We start from the raw sequence: 14,823 nt of genomic DNA on the forward strand, positions 1-14,823 counted from the left end.
AGATCGGCAGATATAACTTCTTAAATACTTAAATATTAACGTAATTTTCATATATCAAAACAATGTTAAACTAAATCAATTTGACCGTTCTCATGGCTGACCAAGTGACACCTTCAGAGTCAAGTGCTTATTTATGTAAGATCGTAAGCTTTCGAAAACTCTAGGCCCCTTCAACAAAAATGCATATAACCTGTAACCAGTCATATAACGGACATCGGAGCATTGCTTAAACACAAGAAGAGAATCAAGTTTCAAAAGTCTTCGATTCGCGATCAGCTAATTTAACTCCATTTCTGTCAAAGTATTATAAATTTCAATGTCATTTAGTTACTGTGCAAAAAAGTATATTCATAATGAAAACAATTTAATTATCAAAGTACAGAAATGAGCGTCCGACGTTATGTAGCTTGGTCAGTCTGTACTGTATGGCTCTATATTGCTTGCAAAGGCTTATAATTGTCGGTCATAGCATATCAAAGGTAAATGATGATGAGATTGTTTTGTGTAAATGCAACAATCGTACCGATTATACTTGTAAAAATAATGTAACTCAGTAAGAGCTCTAAAGAAGTATATTTTGTAGCATTTTATTAATATATGTTTATAGATGAACGGGTAAGCATATCACATTTATAAGTGTCATTTTGTGATTAGAAAATAGTTTTTGTATAACTGGGTATAACTTTAATTACTTTTATAATAGTAAATATTTTAATAACTGTTATATAAAATGAAAGGTAAACTAAAACATTCAGTCACAGAACCTTACTTTGAAGTGCACTATGTAATATATTTGTATATTTATTGAAAAAAGAAGAAAGTTAGCAAGAAATCATGTATGACATTGTGCGCAACATATTTCAATATAAAAGCAACATACATAATATATATATATATATTAAAACTTCTATTTCTTTTTAAATGTACTGACTAATTATTTTGATGATCCAATGTACATACACTTTGAATGAACCAAAACAAGCATGCATACATGTTTACAACTGGGAGTAAATTAAGCACACCCCGGAAATTAAAAATTGGTTGTGATTGAAAGCACTGTCATGAGATGACGACTAAATTAAGCTAAGAAGATTTAATGTGATCAGTAGCGATACCAATTTCATAAGCATAAACCAGTAAATTTATGAGTTTAGTTTACTTTATTATTAACCAAATTATTGACACAAAAGGAAATGTACCAAAAATGTAAGTGTTTATAAGTATGATGTTGGTGCATTTACAAACTATTTACTGGTTGATATTTTTTGGTAAATGTTGTAAACGTGCCCCGATGATAGCCTCATACCCGGCATTTTGCCTCAATTTTGACATGACCACAACAGAAATTTCAAATTTCATTTAGGCAAAGGTTCCAACCACCTGAAATGAGCCACTGGAACAAGGTCTACACCAGGAATGGCATAATCTACCTAACTAGAACTCCGCGAGTCGAATGTGTTCCCTTGTGAACAATATAGTTTAGGAAAAATGTCCAGGACAAAAAAACAAAGGGCAATAACTCAAAAAATAAAAAGTGCAGAGCAGCAGTGTCTGTGCACTGCACTTCCTATCAATAAGATATATCATCCTATAGTCCATAGCTTTTACAATGTATGAGAAATGGCCTGGACAAAAATAAACTATGACAATTAATAAAGGGTAACTCAAAAATAAGAAGTGCAGAGTAAAGGTTCTTGTACACTGCACTTTTTCTTGATGAGATCTATCATCATATGAAGTTTAAAGACCATTATAGCTTTTCAACTTTAGGAGAAATGGACCGGACAAAAATAAATTATGAAAATTAACAAGGGGCAATAACTCTAAAATTAAGAAAGAGTACCAGTTCTCGTGCACTGCACTTCTTCTTAATGAGATCTATCATCCTATGAAGTTTCATGTCCATAGCTTTTATACTTTAGGAGAAATGGCCCGGGCAAAAATTAAGTATGAAAATTAACAAAGGGCAATAACTCAAAAAATTAAGAAATGCAGAGTACCAATTCTTGTGAACTGTACTTTTTCTTAATAATATCTATCATTCTATAAAATTTCATGTCCATAGCTTTAATACTTCAGGAGAAATGGCCCGGACAAAAATAAAGTATGAAATTTAACAAAGGGCAATAACTCAAAAATTAAGACGTGCAGAGTACCGGTTCTTATGCACTGCACTCCGGGTCATTATAAGAAGAATGCATACCAAGTTTGAAGTCAATCCGACTTATGACTGTTTTATGCTCCGGACAAGCTTAAGGGGACGCGGATGACGCCGACACCGACAAAAGTAACTCCTATATGTCAAAAATCGCATAAGACGCCTTACTGTACTATGAGGAGAAGGGTTGAGGCTATTATCAGGTCACGACGTGGCGGTTACACACGCTATTTAATATTTGGCTACATAAGGTCATTTTAGGTTACGTAATTGTCAACATTTAACCAAGAAAACTCCACCAGTAAATGTATTGTAAACGCTCCAACACTATACTTATAAACGCTTACATTGTTCGTAAAAAAAAACACATTTGCTTATGCTTCAATTATTTGGTTAAGAATGAACTAAACACATAAATTTACTGGATTATGAAATATAATTTAGTATCGCTACTTATCACATTACTATTTCGTAGCTCAATAAAGTCATCATCTCATGACAGAGCTTTCAATCACAACGGGGATGTGCTTAACTTATTTCCAGGTGTATATTTTGAGTCGAGATGTAGTAGAATGTATACAAATATTTGATAAGCGTTTAGCGTGATAATACATTTACAACCGTTTAGTTGTTGTTGGTGCATACAAAATGTTCTAAAAGGATCAGAAAGTAAAACTGAAACCTAAATATATATACATGTACAATAGCCAACGGAAAACTGAATGAAGTAAACTGTATTTTAAAAAGCAAAGTGAAGAAATTTGATTATCTTCACAATAAGCAAACTAAGAATATTTACAATATCTTTTTTGAGATGTTTATGTACTTAAAAATTTTCTTTTTTCCTTATTCTTTATAAGAATATTAATAACTATAATTATCTAATGAAAAAAATATTTATAACTTCAAGATATACTATGCTCAAATTTAATACCAGAAAATATTTATAATTGCTACACATTCTTTTTGTAAATATAAATTTTGGTTTAACACAAAGTAGATATGTTATGTTCAAAATACTACACATTATAAAGGTCGTCACAATATTGTGTCATTAAAAATTGTAAGTTTTTTAAGACAATACCAACTTTATTTGACCGTTAATGGGGAACGCAGGGAACGCAGCTTCTTCCAATACATTGTATATCCTTTTTTTTCAATTAAACATATGCGGTAAGAATTTCATAGAATTAAATCAATTTCTGTGATTGAAATATTTTACTAGAGGATGAACATAGTATATCTTTGACAGATATCTACATTTTTCTGGAATTTATTACTGTATATTGTCTTAAGTATTAACTTAAGGTATACTTTAGTTCAAAACAGTTTTATTTAGTAGTTTTCTTCACGGTGTAGATCATTCTCGACGTTTGTAAATTTTTCATCAGTTCTGTCATCAACGGTGGTGTCATAAACCAAAGGCCGGTGTCAGATACTCTGATTCTTTGGGTTTGTCATTACTTTGTTCAAGCGGGACTGTTTTATCGCATTGAATAGTTTCATACATATGTCCAGCATCATCATCGTTAATAAAAGTATGGACCGGCTGCTTCAACGGGTCAGTATCAATGTTGATTTTACCAATCTTATCGTTCATCATCGGCACACTGTAAGAAACAAAAATGAATTCACTTTAGAGTACTAGTGAAAAAAGTAGTTTTATCATTGAAATCAGACCATACTGATCAGCTGAATGTTGTAATTCTTTGATGACAACATGTACAAAAGTTAACCATGTCTCTTTATTTTTAGGACAAACTCATTCCTTTACTTATGGACTATGTAACTTTTTCATTGAATGACCCTCACGTATCACATGGAGGTTCTATGAGCATATCTCATTCAAAAGTGTAACTATTTCATGTAAAATGTGAAAAACTGCTTGAGCCGGTGCTAGGAGGTAGCTTGCACTTTCCAGTACCGTCAATGAATAGGCTCAATCTACCGAGTCTGCAACCTTTTTAATTATGCCGTTTTAGCCTTTCTTTATGGTTTCTATTTCAGTTTATTTATGAAAAAAACTATAACAAATATGGCAATTTATAACATTGATGAACTTACTTTTCCCGGGAAATTTCATAAATGACTGCAACATTAAATTTACTACAAATACTGTTTGTAACAAAATGTTGATAAATGTTAATGTAAAATTACCTCTTACGTCGAATGATGAGCGTCAGTAACCCGATAACAGTCGCGGTCATAAGTCCAATTAATGCAACTGTTATGGTCAACAGCTCTTTGTCACTCAAAACTGAAAACAAAAATTATTTCTCTACATACAAAAGCGAAGGAGATTTCTAACAATTCGGGATTAATTTTAAACAGATTCTATTATGATGTCCTTAGAGTCACAATGAAATGAAGTTTCTGAGATTATATTCAGTTGATTGAATGTGCTTCATTGTTTTCAAATATCTGTATCTATATATAGAGCTAAACGCATATTGTTCTTGTAAACTTTTCAGCTGTACTTACCAAATGGTGTTTGACTCTCATCTGATACTTTGTGCGCATTTGTATTGCTACTACGGCTGTTTTTGTCCGTAAGTATTGACGTGTGTGGTGGTGTTGTCGTAGACATAAGAACATTATCTTCAAACAATAAGAATTTGAAATGATATCTTACATGTGTCTTAAATAATTTCATGGAACTTTAGAACGTAAGCGTATATCTAGAAAATAATTATTTTAACAGCGTAATTGCCTCATTTCCTTTGCTTTATACCTTATCTTTTTGTTTGTGTTACCTAACTAGCTCATGTTTGTTCTGCATTAAACGTATAATATAGCAAAACAGTGACAGTAAATACGAACCGAAGCAATATCTCTGAGGGCAACCGGAAGGCAAATCTATAAAACAGTAAGCCATGAACCACCCACAGTTAACAGCAGACACTCTGTAGGTGGTGAGACAACTATTGTCAAAGTTCCTTAAACATGACGTCCTGTTTACTAGCCCATCTTCCGGTTTTGGATTCTGACCTGGAAAACGGGAACATTTGGTACAATTTAGAAAACTGCAAAACAATAATGAAACATTTATAAAGAGATGACACACACTCGTGCAATAATAGATAACGTTTAAACTAAAGACAATCAAACAATCAAACACCAGTTTTGTTGTATAATATGTATTTAAATTTTAGTCTGAAGCCAACAAGATGTTTCTTATTCATGTATAATGAAGCAATTTTGTAAACATGATTTTCGTAATTGCTCTTGCGAAATAATGATAAAGTCACAATATGTAAAACATTTATTTACCGTACATCCAAATTGGAAACTTCGTTCCACACATGTACATTGAAGGACAACTCGTGCTCATTGGGCTTTGACTTCTGTACCATTTATTTGCGTGTATTTCATACATGTCACAAAATTTCAAGTTAGACGTTACGATGTTGATAGTGTAAGACGGACTTCTTGATTCTAAGTTAGGAACTTCTGACATCTCCAGTAAGCATATATCTAACACAATACAGTTTTGTGTTTATTCAAGCATTCAAACATGCCGTTGCTTAGTGGCAACCGATTGTAAATGTGTAATACAAACATTGGATCAGACATTTTGTACTATTCTACATTTTTAAATCTAATACTGTTAAATAATAACAATTACAATATAATATCAAAACTAGATGTAAAATAGGCTTGAATATAAATTATCGTTGTGTTGCTTTAAATTTTATGGAACACATTGTATAGAATACATGAATATATGTACCTGAAGATGTATCAAAGCATGTCGATGCAGCTAAAACATAAAACAAATATACTTGTAATTTCAAGTCATAAGCAATATGATAGTTTGTAATTTATAAATCTAAGAATCAAATATCATTTAATGTCTAATTCATGCGCGTTTGTTTGATTGTTTAAGATGCTAATTTAAAGTGTTTATCTGTTAAAGTTTTAATGAACAGTGCTCTTACCAGTTGTCGATGTTTGCTTTTCCTCGATATAAGAAACATATGTGCTTTTCTGTGAAATCGAAGTGCCCGAAAACTTCACTGTGTTCATGGCTGTAAGTGTCGATATCTGTGTTGGTCTAGATGTTGTCGTAAAGTCATTATCTTAAATGGGAAAACATCTTAAAGGGGTATAACCTGACAGTAATTAAGAGAAATTAACGAAAAAGCATATTCGGTCTGATTGAGGTTTTCCATGTGATACAATGGAAGAGGCGACTTCCATTGGCATGTGCATATCAAATTTTCTTACGTTATACGATGCGGGACATGATTTTCATGCTGTTAGGGTTTTTATAACCAAAGAAAGAGTGGGTATAAGACTTGAACATGGGCATTTAAGTAACTAGTACTGAAAAAAAATTACTTCTTGAATATAGATAATAAATGACATGATATTTTCAGTTCTTAGTATTTAGAACCAATTAAGCTTTGTATGTACTTTTCTTTAAGTACATGTACATATATTACGTAATGCTAATAATGTACTCTACCAAAACAATATCTCTGGTGACAACTGGTTGGTAAATGGACGAAACAGTAGGCCATGAACTGTCCACAGTTGACAGCGGACAGTCTGTAGGTACGAAAACAACAGCTTTCAAAGTGTCTTATGCAAGAGGTCCTGTTTACCAATCCTTCTTCTTGCCTTGGGTTCTGACCTGGGCAAATTAAAGACACAACAGTTAAAATTTGAAAGTTTGTTTTCTATTATTAATTTGAGTTAATGTAAAAATTATTAGAAGACGCATTAGCGGATATTCCGTTTTGTTTTATCAGATGTGCAAATAATAACTTCTTGAATTTCAATCTGGCTATAAACATTTAAGTCATATAAAGGACTGGAAAACTAGAAAATGATTAAAATCAAATTTCAATATAGCATGTTATTAACAATCACAAAAGAATCAATAATCATCTCCTCTGTCTACTTTTTTATTATCAAACAAAATTAAAATCATTTATTTCTATACTAACCATTCATCCAAATGGGAAACTTTGTTCCGCACATGTACATTGACGGACAGTGTGAGGTCATGGGGCTTTCACTTTTGTACCATTTATTTGTGTCAATCGCATACACGTCACAAAACTTCCAGTGAGACGTTTTGTTGGTGAAAATAATTGACGGGTCTCTCGAAACTAATTTTGGCATTTCAATAAACTTATTGCTACACAAATCTGAAATAAAAGGGTTTGTTCTGCTAATTACCAATGGAAGGAACTGTCACGACATATAAATGCAACTTTAGGATTTAATGTTAGTAATGTTGTTAAATAAATATTAGAAGCCAAACTTTAACGGAACATTTTCCTAAAACCACTACGTAACTAACAGAAATAATTGCATTCGGATACATGTACTATAGACGACTCAATTTAACATTAAGATGCATTGTCAATAAATGATTATCCTAATACTTTAATAACGTACATTGTACCAATTGCATCAATTTAATTGGTTGTTATTTCACCCCTTATATTTTTATTTGAATCAATAATACACACAACATAAAAGTTTGCATTTATGCGAGACCATATTGATGGATATGTTGAAATATTTTAACATTTTATGTATTAACAGTGTTAAGTCTTTTAAGTATTTATTCATCGATAAACAGCCTGAGTTAGCATAAACACGTGAACAATTATTATTTCAGAGAATCGAAACTTACCTGAAGGTGGATTGTAACAGCTCGATGCAACATAACCTATAATTAAACAATAATAATATTCGCTTAATTCATAGAAAACATCATTACGTAGGTGTGTAGTCTGGATGGGTCGTTCACCTGAAGTGGCTTGGTCTACAATGAGCTCTTTTTCCGCAAGTATTTCAAATCTTGATTGAAACAAAAGAAATTTAAAAATTTGTATATTCACATAAAATATTTTGACCTCACACTTAACAACAATATCCATGCATTATTCTAGCAAGACATATTGTCACGTATTGTACGAAATAAATATCAGAATATTCATGGTACTACAGACTTTCAATTAGGGACCATTTCGCTTTTTAATTGATTGCATTTAATTGCAACCCAAGCGAGCCAATAGAATGAATCAACGCTAATGATACAATCCGTCAAATGGATGCATTAATGTTCACATATCTGTAAAATGTGTGAAAGATTATTTGAAAAAATAAACCCCATACATTTGGGAACTTTTTTATTTACGGAAGGATGTATTAATTTAACATTTGTGATGTACACAAGAAATGCAAGGTATTCCTTTAGTTGAAAATGACTTGTTGTTCAAAAGAACAATTTATGGCATGTTACAATCATCCATAGCAGTTATTATTTCTTTTGACCGGATGTTATCAGCTGTTATTTACGGCATATAACAGTCACTCTGCATTGATAGTAACACATGCTTAGAACGAAGTAAAAAACTCGTAGACTTCTGACCGCTAGGTGTCACTATTGTTCAAAGAACATTGAGATCAGCCAATCATGCAAGGCCAAAGGATAAACATTTTGTTTTATTAACACGACGTCGTAAAGCTTTTAAAACATGGAAATTGGATTGTATGTTGTTAAACATTGATCTGAAATCCATGAAACGGTTAAATGTGACAAGGCAATGTCCAAGGCCACATAACAATAACAGCAGCATTAACATCATCATCGTCATCATTTAATCATAAACAACATCATCATCATAAAAAAGAACATGCATTGGTTTATACATTTATCACTTAAACTCGATTGTAAAGTAAACCTGTAGCTTGTTTATACAATTCTTGGCCAGCCTCTTAAACAATACAATAATTCAGTACGTTTGTCATTCAGGGCTCCACCCTCCACTCTTGCTCCGAAATAGGAAGAAATTAGTCAATGAGAGATTGATTACATCCGGGGCGACATTAATAATTTTCAGAAAGGTCTGTATTTATGACAAGAAAGTATTTCTATCTTTAAATTAATCTTTACATCATGGTAAGATATTGTTTGATGTAAAGAAAACTTTAATAAATCGCTAATTCACAATGAATGTTCCTGGTTATCAAATCTAATGCGCAAAATTAAAAAATGGGTTAGAATACTTATAAGGAACGGAGACAATCCTACTTAAAATGCAATTACATACACATGATACAGACAACTTGTACTTGACACCATGATAGGCAACATTAAATGACAATTCACTCAAACAATAAAAAGGCATATCATTCAGTTATTAAAGATTGCAAATCATGCTATAAAACTTCATTATTGTTAACTTGCATATTAATTCGAAGTTGTTGTTGTTGTTGTTGTTGTTGGTTGGTGGTGGTGGTGGTGGTGGTGTTTTAAAGCTACGCATTTTTTATTTATGAAATGCTATTATTTTTGTTGTTTTTGTTATTAATGTTTTTACTGTATTGTAGAACAGTTATAAATTACATTTCAGAATATGGTAAAATGTTCTAAAATCAATTTCAATGTAACGTTGAATAATCTCTTGTTTTGTCCCTAAACCATTAAATTCCAAAATTTATATTTCTAAATATTTCATGTGCTAGAACCCCCATCTGATTTCTATTATAGTGCAAACAATTGTCAATTGTTTTCATTAATTAACAACTTGTTACAAAGAAAAGTTGTTTTCTTTTAGAAACATACAAAAATGTGGTTAAAATTACTATTACTTTCTATTATATCATCCTTTTTACAAACATGGCACTTATTGATAATGGGTTGTGCCTTAGTTGACCCATTTTGTAAATGCAACATAGGGCTAAGTCAAGTATGACCAGTTTTGCTGACAATTTATCATTGAAACTTTGTGACATATAAATGGAAAACTGATCTAACTGAGATCATTTCAAATATATTTTTATTAAGTGATATTGATTTATAAACTCCTTCTTAATATAATTTAACTTTTATGAATAAAGAGATCTAAAAATAGTAACATAAAAATCAAATTTATAGAATTTGTAAAGTTTTTTTCATAGCCTCCTTTAAATTTTATAAAAAAATCAAGTTAGATCAGTTTTGCGTTCAGCCATACAAGATACACGAAACTTTATTTTAAGTCGGTTTTTAAATTACAAGAAACATAAACAAATAAGCTATTTACGACAATAACAAAGACATACAAACATATTTACTTACGGTATACGTAAAGGAAATCATCTCTTAAAAGTACTACGACCTCGCTTTTGAGATCATATGGCATGTTCACTATTAAATGCATGTTTATTATTAAAAATATATGGATGTGAAATTGATATTAATAATTCAAAGGCTTTCTTGGAAGTTATTTATGTTATCTATGTTACGTAGTAATTAAATGACTTAGAACACAAAAATACAAAACATACCCGGTAGGAATCCTAATAAACACCATATCATTGCGAAAAGGAAATACATTTCAACACCGTTTATGTCTATTTCTATAAAATTGTATTTCGTTTGCAAAACAAAATCAACATATGTAAAGTTTGCATTACAATCATAACCACCTTTTTCCGCTAAGAATATTATATTTAGAACACAAACGCACTTAAGATTGCATCCTTGTTAAAAGTACTGAAGTAAAATATGCAGTCGAGTGACATTTGAAGTTAGGTTAAAACATGTATAATGAAATCCTATTAAAGGCCAATTAAGCCCGCGAATTGCTATCATTTTTCATTTTTCTAAAAGGGTGTTTTTGGGGGTATCTTATAACAGTTTCAAAAAGAAATGATATATTGGCTATATTATATAACTAATGTTTTAGTGAATAGTTTATGGAGCTATTAATGGCATACATGAACAAAAAAATTAAAAGATAACAGAAAAAGCATGCATACACGTGCAAACACAGACATGCACATACTCGGATATTCACACGCATGCGCGCACGCACACACACACACGCGCGCATGCACGCACGCACGCACACACACACGCACGCTCACATTGCACACACATGCGTACAAAAACACAAAGCAGACAAGACCATCTATAACGGCCACGATACGGAAAACTAATATACCAAGAAAACATTTAGTGCACCTAGCAGATTTTGTTCAGACGAGTGCTGCAAGTAGATTTTGTTAAGTGTATCCAAGTGTATTTGGTATTTTCCTCAGTGCTCTGTTTACATCTCATTCTTTACTTCATCTTTAAACTGGATGATTAATGTAAGCAAACATCTTATGATCTTAAGAACTAATTAAATGTTTCGTTTGTGTTTTTTAGTTGTTGTTGTTGTTGTTTTGTTGTTTTTGTTGTTTGTGCCGGCGTCGATGGTCTTTGCTACACAGGTTTAAAGTTCAAAATCATGAAATTGTTCGGCACTTAAATCATCTTTTTTATCCAATTCTTTCACATTACGACATTTTGAAATATTTTAATTGCAACAAAACAAAAGCGACATTGAAAAACATAATTACATCTATGAAGAAACTGGTTTGACTTAGTGAGTCATTAACTCGTGAGATTCCGTCCCTATTGCTATAACTGTTTACATTAAATTGGGGATAAAACATATGTAAGTAGCGTGTCAAATTTATTCAGTCCATTGTAATTGTATCCGTATTTAAGATATTACATTAATTAATATGCCTACCAATTTATACATATGCCTTCACATGAAAAACAAGAAATAGGCAAAACTACAAAAGTAGTGAAATACTGGAAAGAAGCTCTAGGCTTGAATATTGTATAATAATTATAATTCAATATCCAAATCTGCAAAATAGCTCTTGACGAATAAATATTTCATTCTTTATAAAGGAAGGTAATGCTTAAGAGCAAGTTATATGTCCTGATGTTTAGAACCTTGTCATGTCATGAACGTTTCCGCTTTTTTCAAGCCCTAGTTTGTACTTTACTATCGAGTCAGACAATAATAGGGGCTTCAGAAAAAAAAGAAATTTAAAGGGTATATATAAAATAGATTAAAACAAGGTGGATACAAAGCTAATAGATAAACACATGTGCAACGGAATTAGATAAACTAAAATGCATCGTTTCATTGTTAGCGGTTGGAATTGTTCGCAAATTTCGAGTACTTTATCCGATGCGGTTGAACGTAATATTCTACGACCAATGCAACCTTGGTAATAAACCTATTACTTTTATTGTTTGTTTTTTACTTTTATACATCAATACAAAAACATTTCGAACATATAAATAAAAAAAAACAAAAACAGAAATTACCTTATATTTTATGCGACCTTAGTTGTTATTTAAAAGCTGTCGTGCTGGTATTCAAATTGTATTATGTATAGGGTACTTGAAATTCGGTGCTAAGGAAAGTACTTTAAATAATATCTCACGAACGTATTCAATTAAACGGAGACTCCATTTTTCACTTTTACGCTTTGAGTGATCTCCCTTTTTTCCAGATTTTGATAATGATTTCGGCCATTGTGTTTATCAAACCTGTTAAAATTTTGACTTTATTTTCAAAATGTAAGAATAGAATACCACATAATATGAATAGATAAATTAGATAAAGCAAAATAGCTGAAAATAGCATGAAAACAAAAGTTAACAATGATAATTTGTAGGATAATTCATGAATACCAGATCAAAATATTTGAAATAGGTTTAACAATATTAAGACTTGTAAGACTGATTGTCGTTGTCTCTAATGATTGAAGAATTAAAGTAAATTTTGAATTAAAGACATGACAGATAAAAGCTGTTTCAACTGATACCATTTTTCATTTCTTGTATTTACTTTCTTGTTAAATTTTGTTGCAACTGCCTCTTTGATTGGTAAAATGCTACAGTTATGGATCCCGGTCAATTTTATAAGCACAGTGGCTTGAGAAAAATACAGATAAATTGACATACAAAAACGTCCAGATTGAGCATTTTCTGGGGTAAATGATGAGATATAACCCAAGAGTGTAGACATACTTTTAAATAGACATGAATACTTGAACATTATTAAACCTGTCATATTCCTACTTTCAAACTATGCAAACGTCTATCATAGCAAACTGTTAAGTCATTATGTAAAAACACGCTAGAATACGTTCAAACCGAGCAGATAAAACTAGTGGATGGCACTGACATTTCGCTGAATCTTTAACACAGGTTAGTTAACACATGTGACTTTTCAAGTAAAATGAAAATTCCTGACATTCGATTAAAAATGGCTTTATGGGTCTCTGGGGTTATTATCAGAACAAGGGTGATATTCAGACTATGTAAAACGTACACGAGCCCCTTTTTGTAAAGGCTGGAAAAGAAACACGACCTCGTGCTTTATTTTATTAAATTACACGCAGTTATATCAATGTTTAATAAAGTTGATTCAGGCTAATCTAATTATGACAAATTTGATAAATGTTAATTTAATAACGGCAAATTTGAATTAAGTATAAAAAAAATGATTTCATAAAAAGCGCTGAAAACGACCAATTTTAAATGTTGCAAAGCCGGTTTAATTGAGCTTGTTTATAGAAGAATGTAGGAAGCAATATCTACCATTGACGTCCCGTTCCACCCCACCCTTCTTGCACCGATAACAGCAATGTTCCGCATGTATATGTAAGTGTTTAATAATACCTATTAACAAAAATAATTGGTCAAGCCTGACGCAGGCAGGCAACCAATTATTTTTGTTAATGCGTAATATTAAACATTAACCTATTTAATGATCAACATTATTTTTTCAACCAAAAACAAGGCATTTCTCAAAATCACAGATAGCTCCGCCCTTTCGCTCTACAAGATGTCTACACCTTGTCAAATTTCTAATATGTCACATTTAGATAAGTTAAATAAATGGTCCTTTCAATAAATAATCAGGAACATTTTCTACTGAAATGTCACAAAATTTAAACCTTTATCTACAGTAAGACTATCATGTTTCTATAAAATATGTCAAAATTCAGCGAGGAAAATGATGCAATTAGGTAAAAACAATGGAGTTAATGAAATGTGTACATCCTTTTAAAATAAATGGAAAATGGGAGAAAAATACATAGAGATTATTAATTGATACAAATTTGTTATTGGCTTCAAGTTATTCACTTAACATTTAAAATTCCTATTGATTTTCTCATTTGAAAAACATTTCACTTTTTTATTTTTCTGTGTATCAATTTAGGTTAACAGGTGAAGGGGGTTCATTTACAATGCATTTTCCTGCCAAAAATGTAACCATTGTATTCTTAATATCTTATTATTAATGTAGTTCATTCCTGTCAACTGAATGAAAAAAATGTTTTGGTTACTTATTCTAGAAAATATAAAGTTTAAAACAGTCAGCAATTTATTACAGACATTTTTCTTAGAGTTAAAGCATATAAAAATGTTACTATATAATTATTTGTCTCTGTGTGCCTCATTTGTATATTCTATGTTATAAAGTTGACTGTGACCTCACATTGAGAAACACCTGACCTCGCCTTTTTTTTTACGTTGACATTGTTTTGAAGCCAAAGTGTTGAGTTAAAATTCCGCCTAAGCTAGGTATGTTACATTTCAGAGTGCAAAACACACCTCCCTAATATAATGCACTATTGAAATCAGTTCGACTGGTTAGACGGCCGATTAAGTAAATTTTATTTATTTAATACACATAAACAAAAGTTAGACTTAGCAGAAATTTGAAACATACTACAATGTGATAGGACAAAAAATAATGTTGATCATAAATTAAACATTGTCTTTATCATAACAACTTAATGGTCCATTTTTATAATAGCTAAAGTGTTAAAGGTCAATGTAATAACGCCACTCAGAA

At 31.3% G+C, this 14,823-nt stretch overlaps 1 protein-coding gene across 3 annotated transcripts; it reads right to left on the bottom strand.

The window, feature by feature from the left end:
* Window positions 1-556: 556 nt before the first annotated feature.
* Window positions 557-10,670, bottom strand: LOC132729064 (uncharacterized). 3 transcript variants are annotated; one of them, XM_060714807.1, is made up of 11 exons: window positions 10,451-10,670; window positions 7,809-7,975; window positions 7,111-7,314; window positions 6,627-6,794; window positions 6,097-6,237; window positions 5,889-5,918; window positions 5,429-5,632; window positions 4,979-5,146; window positions 4,640-4,756; window positions 4,316-4,415; window positions 557-3,768 (listed from the first exon to the last, which is right to left on the bottom strand). In XM_060714807.1, the coding sequence occupies exons 1-11, from the start codon at window positions 10,474-10,476 to the stop codon at window positions 3,570-3,572; spliced, it is 1,524 nt and encodes a 507-aa protein (XP_060570790.1). In that variant the 5' UTR covers window positions 10,477-10,670; the 3' UTR covers window positions 557-3,569. The 3 variants fall into 3 exon arrangements, with proteins under 3 accessions (XP_060570790.1, XP_060570791.1, XP_060570792.1); XM_060714808.1 differs by having other exon boundaries at window positions 7,809-7,844; window positions 10,451-10,669; XM_060714809.1 differs by lacking the exon at window positions 10,451-10,670 and adding an exon at window positions 10,249-10,272 and having other exon boundaries at window positions 7,809-7,844.
* Window positions 10,671-14,823: the final 4,153 nt, after the last annotated feature.

This window comes from Ruditapes philippinarum, unplaced genomic scaffold, assembly GCF_026571515.1.
Source record: "Ruditapes philippinarum isolate M1 unplaced genomic scaffold, ASM2657151v2 ctg1638_1_1_1_1, whole genome shotgun sequence".
Classification (NCBI taxonomy): domain Eukaryota; kingdom Metazoa; phylum Mollusca; class Bivalvia; order Venerida; family Veneridae; genus Ruditapes; species Ruditapes philippinarum.